At 35.0% G+C, this 10,786-nt stretch overlaps 2 protein-coding genes across 2 annotated transcripts; both read left to right on the top strand.

Annotated features, from left to right (window-relative positions):
* The first annotated feature begins 4,251 nt into the window (after positions 1-4,251).
* On the top strand, positions 4,252-5,972 carry LOC131026830 (beta-D-glucosyl crocetin beta-1,6-glucosyltransferase). The gene has a single exon (XM_057956822.2). It carries the CDS (start codon positions 4,357-4,359, stop codon positions 5,833-5,835), a length of 1,479 nt encoding a protein of 492 aa, XP_057812805.2. The 5' UTR covers positions 4,252-4,356; the 3' UTR covers positions 5,836-5,972.
* A 3,105-nt stretch (positions 5,973-9,077) lies between these two features.
* LOC131026865 (cyanidin-3-O-glucoside 2-O-glucuronosyltransferase) lies at positions 9,078-10,429 on the top strand. The gene is made up of 2 exons (XM_057956869.2): positions 9,078-9,564; positions 9,661-10,429. Exons 1-2 carry the CDS (start codon positions 9,078-9,080, stop codon positions 10,170-10,172), a joined length of 999 nt encoding a protein of 332 aa, XP_057812852.2. The 3' UTR covers positions 10,173-10,429.
* The last annotated feature ends 357 nt before the right edge of the window (positions 10,430-10,786 follow it).

Below are 10,786 nucleotides of genomic sequence, written 5' to 3'. Positions count from 1 at the left end.
ATTAAAAGAACAGTTACCATAAGTTATTAAGTTTCCTTGTGTGATATATATTAATAGTATATATATCTTCTTTTTTATTTTTATAATTTTTGATACAAGTACATAAACCCACAAATAAAATTTCACTTTCACAAGAGATTTGCAAAGACAAATAATAAAAGCATTGATATCATTAATCATGTGAGATCAATAAGTATATTCTAGAAGTAGAGACTATATCTGTAGTAATTGTCATGACAGATCATAAAGTAATTAATATTGCTGAAGGAGTATATACATTCTTCATTGTGGAAGACTCCACATTCTAACTTATACACTACTACTATATACCCTTTTCCAAAGAGACCGAGATTCTTTCCAAAAACTTCTCTTAATTAAAACCTTGGAATTCCTTTTATAAGAGTAAGGAATGCAACAAGGTTCTAGCTATATACAACTGCCATGTTCTCATTTGACATATATTTTTTCTATACGCATGAAAATGATATATTCCCAATATGAAACCTAAAATAGAATAAGATAACTTATCAAACCATATGACTAAAAATGTCATGAAACTATCATGGACCATGGTGAAGAATCAAATACTATTGAAATTCAACTACTTGAGTCGCGCCACCATCACATTGCTGATAACTTTATGCATGCAAGATTCTAACTATAAAAACTAGAGGAGGAGTTCTACGAATGCAAGATTCTAGCTATAAAAACTAGTGGATGAGCTCCAGAGATGGGTATTGTAATCGAAATAGGGGTCAAGATTTAGTTATCAATTTTAACTAAACAATCTCTTTGCTAGAGCCGACTCTTCCCTATCCTCATTGTTCTCCTCCCCGCTCCCTCTCGCTCTTAGGTTTCAGTAGATGAGGGGCAGAATGTAGGCAGCTAGGAAAAAGGCCATCTATAGTTGTAGATGGCCTTTGAAAATCCCTCTAGCTATCTCCTCTGATTTGAAAGTTCTTTTAGCTAAAAAGAAATCTCTTGTGCTGCTATAAACATAGCCTTCCTGAAATTTTCTCCACTCGGTGTCATTAAACCTATATCTTATCAGCACACAAGAAACATCTACATATGGGCATTCCATATCTGATACTGTTCTTGAACAAGTGTAGAGGGAAATATTTATAGTGCTCCTTGATCAACTCAACTACTACTGATTTATGAAAAACCTCGAAGCTCTAAATTTAGAAGTTTTAAATATTCTTTTTCACCTTTTTGCGTTTCCAAAGAATTAGAACTCTTCATGTTGGCATGCAACTCTTTATGCCACCTAATGAAAGGATCAAAACTCATCAGTCTGCTATAATCATTTAACCGCCAACTCAATATTTTCTTCAAGAACAAGATAACATCCATACCCATGCAACTGTTTATCAAAATGACAAGCATAAAGTCCTCCGACAGGAGGAGTGTTTTCTATGCAAAAAGATCGCTTAGAATCTGAGATGAAGATTCCATACGTGCTAAAAAGTACGTTTCTAATACCAATGGATATGCAGTACACTTTCTATATGGGTTATTTTCCAAAAAAACTTTGAAAGATGTGCCTTAATTATTCTACGTTTAATTGGACTTTGATTTTGATGTATTTCTGAAACAAAGGAAATTGCACTTTGATTTTGATGTATTTTTGAAATAGATCTCGAAGTCGAATATGAGATCAAGAATGCAAACCCAAGCAACAGATAATTTCATAATAGTGAGTCACTTGAGCAATAATGCCTAGCATTAACACAACTTCATGTGCAGTTGCACAAATTATTCTTATAGATCCATTACAATACTCCAGACTTACAGTAACATGCAAATAGAATGTAATTCCTTCCTTGAAGGATATCCACATTCACACTACACAATCAAACATTGACAATGAAATTTACAAGACAAATCAAAATATCCTTAATATTATGATTCACCATTCATGTAATATCTGAAAGTACAAATGAAGACAATGTTAGCAAAAATAATAAATATAGTAGTCTATTCATGAACTAATTGAAAAACTACTCAAAGAAAGTGTACATTCGTTCACCATGAAACCATCCTACACACTAGACAAGACAAATCCCTGTTTCTAGTTCTACTCTCCACGGAGATGAGAAAATTACAGAATCCTTCTTTACGACCTTGATATTCCTTTTATAATCATAAGTAATGCAACAAGCTACCGACCTTTTACAAGATTGTATAACATATATTGCAATTCCGTAAAACCTCTAGGCCAGTATTCATGAAAGCTTTGGTTTAGAGACACAAAAAGCTTCCATGAATGTGAACTACCTTATGAGTCATGCCACTATTGCACATTTGTGGTTATTGATGCAGAGAATACCAGGATACAAGATTCTCATTGTATTTCTTAGTAGGGGAGAACTTTGAGAGTTTTGATCAAGCAGGGATGCTTGACTCCAAAACCGCATCTCCTATGTCTTCACCCAGCTTTCTCTCTGCATTCTACCCATTATAAGGGGGACATGACGGTTGCCAGAGAGATTAGAATTATTTGCAACTGCAGCCAAAGCCTACAGTTGCACTCGAGCCTTTTAATAACCCTTTGATTATCTTTGGCTATTTTAATAATCCTCTAGCTATAAGGCAAGTCATCAATTTTCTTTACTTCATGGCATTTGCAAACCTTCAACCATATCTCCTTATGCCAGAATTCAACTGCACCTTCTATGCACTTCATTTTAAAACCTCTGTAAGAAAAACAACAACACTTCCTAAAAACTTATCTCTACAAAATGTCTATCTTCTACAATCTGAAATGTAGCATGCGAATGATATAACTTCTATCTTCTACATTCTTAAATGCAGCATGCAAATAATGACCCTATTTCTCGATTTGTGAAGTGGCGGCAATTGACTATCAGGTCTATACTTTGGATTATTCCACATGCTATATTAATCTGTGTGAGATGTACTTTTCTCTCATTCCACAAGACAAATTTCATTCCAATAGTCCTAACACCTGTACATAACTCACAGACCTCAACATAAATTAATACTGGTAGCTTCTCATTGAATATTAAATATGTGATATCCTCCATATTTTTCTTCCTCTAACACATGCAATGTTTTGAGTTTTCTATGCAAAAGGATAGCAGAGAATCCTCAATCAAGATTTCATATGTGCCAAAAAATGGCTTTCTAAAAGATTTCATACGGATATGCAAGACACAAACAGCTAAGATGTGATGTGTTTTCTATATTAGTTTTTTTCTCCAATTATTAATGGAAGATTAGCCTTAATTATTCTACAATTTTTATGTGATTGAAAAACATTCGCCAATGTAATTATTATTTTGCCCCCAAAATAATGAATGGTTTGCCTTAATTTTTCCACATTTTTCATGCAATATGAACAAAATCACCAATGTAATTATTATTTTTCCCCAAAAATAATGAAATATTCGCCTTAATTTTTCAAAAACATTCATGCTAAAGAAAAAGATTCGCAAATAAAATTATTTTTTTTTCCCAAAAAAAATGAATAATTCACCTTAATTTTCGTACAATTCTTACGCAACTAATAAAAATTCGCTAATGAAATTTAATATTTTTCCCCTATTAAAAAAAATAACAAAAAAATTAATATTTTCCCCCAAAATATTGAAAGATTCGCCACACAAATTTGATCTCTTGACTCCCTAAACTATATAACCAAATACAAGAATTTTCACAAAAATTCAAATATAAAATTACTTCAAAATTAAAATATTATATTCTAAAAATGTAACCATATAGTGCAGTCCTCAAAAAATAAAAATAAAATCAGAAGCTAATGCCTTTGTGAATTTTTTAACTACTAAATCTTGTTAGCTTCCTCTCGATTGTTTTGGTAATGTCAAAAGTAGTAGCTAATACTAGCACATGTATGGTTCCTCAGCTTTCTAAAAGACTGAATTATTTATTCAAAATGTGAAGTTAGATTAAATTGGTCAACACAACATGTCACACTTTAATTGGAAAATGTGAGTAAAATAATTTTTTAAGTTTTTCAATATATCAATGCTGTAACATCAGAAATAAGATATAAATATACATGGTATTGGAGTTGAAGAATCCAAAGCATCTTTGACTACAATATAGCCGACATTATGATGTGTGCATGAACCCAAACTTATTGAAGCAACTTTTTTTGGTTCGTTGTGATAATTCAATATGAATTCTGTTTAAAATAGTTAAATTAATAATATAGTAATATTTTTGTCTGTCTGACTGAATCAAGATTCCAAAACTGGATCCATTAACAAAAGCCTCTCATTTCTTATCTCTTAGTATGAGAGAGCAGCGAATGAATACATGACATGATTTTCCATCCTCTTTTATTGAAATATTACTTTATTCAATTTAATGGAGTCCTTGAATTGCAGCAGATCTGATCGGTCTGGCAATGGCGGCGGGCTTCACATTGTGATGTTCCCTTGGCTTGCGCAGGGCCACATTTTGCCATGTATTGAGCTCTCCAAGAGGCTCTTAGATCAGACCAATATAAAAATCTCTATCATTTCAACACCTCTGAATATTGCCCAGATCAAGCTGTTCTTCAAAGAGAAAGAATTGAATCTGAATCTGTTGGAGCTTCAATTGCCTTGCGTGGATGGATTGCCTCCTGGGATGGAAAACACATCCAATCTTCCAACCCATCTCACGCTTCCTTTCCACAATGCAGTCAAGGAATTGCAGAAACCTCTGGAAATTCTACTGGGGCAAATAGCACCAGATATTGTCATTTTTGACCATGTATTATGCTGGATTTCCAAAGTAACCCTAAAGTTGAAAATAAAGTCGATAGTGTTTTTCACCCACAGCACGGCCTATGCAGGCTATGTGTTTTGTCCTGCGAGAAGATCTGAAAGCAAAGAAAGTACAGCCGACGGTTTACTTAAACCGCCGGCAGATTTCCCATTTACTCCATCTCGATATCGACAATCTGAAATGGCCGCTTTGCTACCCATCTATACCTTTACATACCCAAGTGGCGAAAAATTCATAGATCTGACAGTTGACTGTTATTATAATTGCGCTGCAGTGGCTATTAAATCATGCTATGAATTAGAGGCAAAGTTTATAGACTATTTCCAGCGGGTAACTGGAAATACAGTGATTCCTGTGGGTGTTCTTCTGCCTCGTCCTTATCCTGTGAAACAGATTGAGATTCATGATGGAATGCCTGATTGTTTGAGATGGTTGAAGAACCAGAGGCCTGGTTCTGTTGTTTATGTGTCCTTTGGGAGTGAGTATTTTTTGTCTGAGAAGCTTATAGAGGAGATAGCTGAAGGATTAGAGGCCAGTCTTGTGCCATTTCTGTGGGTACTGCGTTTAGCAGGGTACTTAGATGAAGGCATGGATGAAGTTAAAAGGAGGGTTTCAGATTCATTGCCTCGAGGGTTTGAGTCTAGAGTTGCAGAAAGAGGAATGGTGGTAAGTGGGTGGGCTCCTCAGCAGGAGATTCTGTGTCATCCATCAACAGGGGCATTTGTAAGTCATTGTGGGTGGAGCTCTTTGATGGAGGGACTGGGTGCTGGATTGCCACTGATTGCTTGGCCCATGCAGTTGGACCAGGGATTGAATGTTGAGGTCTTTGTGCATGAATTCCAGGTGGGTGTAGAAGTGGAGAGAGGAAGTGATGGATCTGTAAGCAGAGGGGATATTTGCAAGGCTGTTAAGATGGTTATGGATGAAGAGGAGGGAAGATTTGTGAGGTCTAAAGCTGCAGAAATGGGAAATTTGTTTAAGGAAAAGCTATTGGAGGAACAAGGATCTCAAAACAAATATGTAGATGATCTGGTGAAGCTTTTTCACAGATTAAAACTTCAATCCAAAAAATGACCCAGTTCCCTATGAAATTGTAGTTGTTAGAAATGGTACGTCTATATGTGGCACCTCTGATGCAGAGGTACCAGATTAATGAATTATCTTGCTATCACCAAGAATAATAATGATTTTTGTTTTCAGTTTAAGTTTAATTTTGTGTCTTTTATTTTTGTTTCTATGATATGGTTTTATCTAATTGTTCTATTCACCATTTCTTCTATTGTTAGAAATTGTAACTAAACTTTTATAGAATTTTTTTTTTAATTAAGACTGTTACGGAAAATGTTGTAATTTAAATTGTCTATATAGAAATAGTATGTTTGTTTTGATTTTTGCCTTGCTTATATTTTCTCGTGTCTTAAGAATATGATAAAAAAATAAGTTCTTAATGTTGAACTAATTTGATGTCGAGTAAGGCATTACCTTATGTAATAGAGATACGATTTTGGGATAGTTATGACATCATGCATACCTTATTTGATATTCTTATCTTTTGATTTCATGACAATTTTAAATTCTTTACAAATATTATTTATTGTTTGTATACTTGTTATTCTTGAAAGTGTCAAACTTTCTTGATATGCATTATGATTGTTTCTAGTCGTGAACATAATGTGACCCAACAACAAAGGAATACATTTTATTTTGTGTAGCTCATTTTTAGTTTTTTACAACCTTATACATTCTCTTAGACCATTGGTGATTAACCTAGCATTCACATAGATGATTTGTGTTTGGTAGGTGTTTTCATAGTCTTCCCTATATTTGTACAAGCTTTTTCCTAGTTCTTCTTGACTAGTCAAACTTGACATGAAAAAATGATCTTGCATAGGAGTAACATGTGGATTTGGTTCTATTTTTGTTGGCTACATCTTTTGTCTACATGGAATATCTCTCAGCCTTCCTCAAGTCAATTTTTTTGAGTGGTTAATTACTCCTTTGGGTGCATGGAAATTTTCAAATATTATGTTGTTTTATTCACTCATCCTTCTAGTGATTGTTACTCTTCAAGACACTATGATTATTCCTCTTTTTGACACGTGAAAAAAAAAATGTATTTCTAGTTTTAAAGAGAAAAAACAATAAGTTTTGATAAAGGTAACTTCTATTGAAGAGGAAGGAAGATTGTAATGAGAGGATGGCATTGCAAAGTCACAAAGAGAGAGAGAGAGAGAGAGAGAGAGAGAGAGAGAGAGAGAGAGAGAGAGAGAGAGAGAGAGAGAGAGAGAGAGAGAGAGAGAGAGAGAGAGATGTGATTTATTGTAGGTAAGTATTTCTTGTAATAGTGGTACAACCAGCCAATAGACCTTTTTTTTACTATGCATATGAATATATTGGTGAGAAACACAATAGGACTCATCCCACGATAGTGTTAATTAAAGTGACCTCTATTGAAGAGGAAGGAAGATCCTTTGAGATTGAAGATTGTAAATTAAGAGGATGATGACTTTGTGAAGAGCAAGAGAGAGAGAGAGAGAGAGAGAAACTCAAAGACTAAAGATTAAGTCATCCTTCATTGGCCCTCTAGTCTAGGCTACATTAGTGTACAACAAAACACTTTAAAATTTTGTTAAAAAATATGACAAAACTTCAAATGTATTCCTAGTTTGAGATTTGTCCATGGTGAGAAACTCAAAGACTAAAGATTCATCAAACAACAACATGCTTCTCGAACAATTTCCTTTTTAATTTGATAAAATTTATATCCTTGCAATGTTTCTTGCTCTAAAAATTAACATTTTATGACAAACCTTATTATAAAAAATGGAAAATCATATGTGAAACTCTATATAAAATTACAACATGAATGTTGATCTTGATTTCTTATAATAATTAATTAATTACAAAAAATTCTAATAACATGAAAACTTAAATTCCTCTCTCATGTTCTCCTACTGATTCTAGCCCCAATCAAAAGTTTCCCCTCTATTCTTCTTCTCTTTCTCAATCTCACCTCTCATGAGATTCTATCTTTCTATCTTGATGGTCTTGTTTTTGGATACCGAACCTTCCCATTCTTGATAATGAAAATATGGAAACTTAAATTTTTGAAGAGTGCACTTCTTTAAACAACAAAAAGATAATGCCTTTACTAAATCTTGTCATCTTTCTCTTGATGGTTTTGACAATGCTTTATTTTTCAACCATAAAGGGTTTTTTTCAAATACCGCCAAACATATGGAACCTCACTTTCCAAAAAAACGGCAATATTTAAAAAATGTGATGGAAATGGTCAACACAACTTGACACCCTTCATTTTTTAAATTAATATTTTCATACTTGAATTTATCAATGACGTAACATCAAAAATAACCTCATGTTCTCATGGGGCTCCTAAACTTCATTTTCCGCAGTTGGAGTGTTCGCATGCAAATTTAAAATTGTTGGAAAATGATAATGTAATTTTTTTTGCTATTTAAGTGGAGCAGCTATTATTTAGGAATAGAAAATAAGCTATGGGAAAATAGGCCGGGCTGGAAATAAGCACCAACTGCATATTGCTAAAAATGCCACGTGGCTCCACAAATTTGTTTCCCTCTTTTTTTCTAACATTTTATTTCTATTTTTTATTGTGCACAAATTATTACTACTATTATTAATACCAATTTTATATTTCCTTAAAAAGTTGAGCAGAGATAAGATACAACTATGCATGACCGTCCAGTTGAAACATCCAAAGCATCTTTGACTGCAATAAAGGCCACATTATGAAATGCAAAACAAACCAAAAAAAATCATTATTTAACACAAGCCTCTAATTTCTTATCTCCTAGTAGGGGAAATGCCTAAAAAATACATGACGCTCGATTTTCCATCCATTTTTACTGAATTGTTTCATAATTCAATTTAATGGAGTCCATGAATTGCAGCAGCTCTGATCGGCCTGGCAATGCCGGTGGGCTTCACGTTGTGATGTTCCCTTGGCTTGCGCAGGGCCACATTTTGCCATGTATTGAGCTTTCCAAGAGGCTCTTAGACCAGACCAATATAAAAATCTCAATCGTTTCAACACCAAAGAATATTGGCCAGATCAAGCGATCCTTCACAGAGAAATAATTAAATCCGAATCTGAATCTGAATCTGGTCGAGCTGCCATTGTCTTGCGTGGATGGATTGCCCCCTGGCTTGGAAAACACAACCCATCTTCCAACCCATCTCACACTTCCATTCCACAACGCAGTCAAAGAATTGCAGAAACCTCTGGAAATTCTACTGGAGCAAATCAGACCAGATATTGTCATTTTTGACCATATATTATGCTGGATTTCCAAAGTACCCCTAAAGTTGAAAATCCAGTCAATAGTGATTTTAACCTGCATTGCGGCCTATGCGGCCGCTATGTTTATGGTCCTGCGAGAAGATCTCAAGCCAAGGAAATCACAGATGATGGTTTCCTTAAACCGCCAGTCGATTTTCCATTTACTCCACCTCCAAATCGACAATCTGAAATAGCGGCTTTGCTACCCATCTATACCTTTCCATACCCAAGTGGGGAAAAGTTCATAGATCTGTGTGTTGATTGTTATTATGATTGCTCTGCAGTGGCTATTAAAACTTGCTATGAATTAGAGGAAAAGTTTATAGACTATTTCCAGCGGGTCACAGGAAGTACAGTGATTCCTGTGGGTGTTCTTCTGCCTCGTCCTTATCCTATGAAACAGATTGAGATTCATGATGGAATGCCTGATTGTTTGAAATGGTTGGAGAACCATAGGCCTGGTTCTGTTGTTTATGTGTCCTTTGGTAGTGAATGATTTTTGTCTCAGAAGCTTATAGAGGAGATAGCTGAGGGATTAGAGGCCAGTCTTCAACCATTTCTGTGGATACTGCGTTTACCAGGGTATTTAGATGAAGGGATGGATGAAGTTCAAAGGAGGGTTTCATCTTCACTGCCTCAAGGGTTTGAATGTAGAGTGGCAGAAAGAGGAATGGTGCTGAGTGGGTGGGCTCCTCAGCAGGAGATTCTGTGTCATCCATCAACAGGGGCATTTGTAACTCATTGTGGGTGGAGCTCTTTGATGGAGGGATTGGGTGCTGGATTGCCACTCATTGCTTTGCCCATGCATTTGGACCAGGGATTGAATGCTGAACTCATGGTGAATGAATTCCAGGTGGGCGTGGAAGTGGAGAGAGGAAGTGATGGATCTGTTAGTAGAGGGGATGTTTGCAAAGCTGTCAAGATGGTTATGGATGAAGAGGAGGGAAGACTTGTGAGGTCTAAAGCTGCAGAAATGGGAAATTTGTTGAAGGAAAAAATGTTGGATGATCAGCGAAGCCATGGATCTCAAAACAAGTATGTAGATGATTTGGTGAAACTACTTCACAGCTTAAAACATAAAGCCAGTAATTGACCCTCTTTTCATATTCAGTTGTGGTTGTTGGTAATGGGAGGCCTGTATATCCATCCAGTAGTGGGTACAGCTGTTATTCTTCTAATATGAAGTGTTGTAAATCAAAATTCTGGTGCTCCTATCCCAGCTATAACAATTTACCCTCCTCTTGCTCTCTTATAATTGTAAATATTATCTTTTCATCATTTAATATTAAAGTGAGTCTTTTGTTACTTAAGTAAAAGATAAGGAGTGGTTGCACTCTCTTGCACATTTCTTGATCTGAATTATTTTGTTAATTCAGGGGACAATATCTAAAGAAGAATTGCTGATATTGTAAACACATAATACATTATGTGAAAGTTTTATTTCATTCAATATATGTAAAAATCATATAATTTTGGACAAATTTGTGACAGATATGTATGTCCTTGAATCTATCAAATTTGGGCAAACTCGTGGTAGAGATGTATGCCCAAGTCCATACAAGATAGTCAAACTCGTGAAGGAGATGTATGCCTGTGGACTCCATGAGAGTTGATACAAATTGGCTAAGAGTTGATACAAATTGGCTAACTTGACAGACGAGATGTAAGTCACAGCTTGACAAACTCGCTCTAAGAGTTGTATGCCTA

The sequence above is a fragment of the Cryptomeria japonica genome, chromosome 1, assembly GCF_030272615.1.
Source record: "Cryptomeria japonica chromosome 1, Sugi_1.0, whole genome shotgun sequence".
In the NCBI taxonomy this organism is placed as follows: Eukaryota; Viridiplantae; Streptophyta; class Pinopsida; order Cupressales; family Cupressaceae; genus Cryptomeria; species Cryptomeria japonica.
The sequence above is the reverse complement of the archived record's forward strand: the minus strand, read 5'-3'. Positions and strand labels throughout refer to the sequence as shown.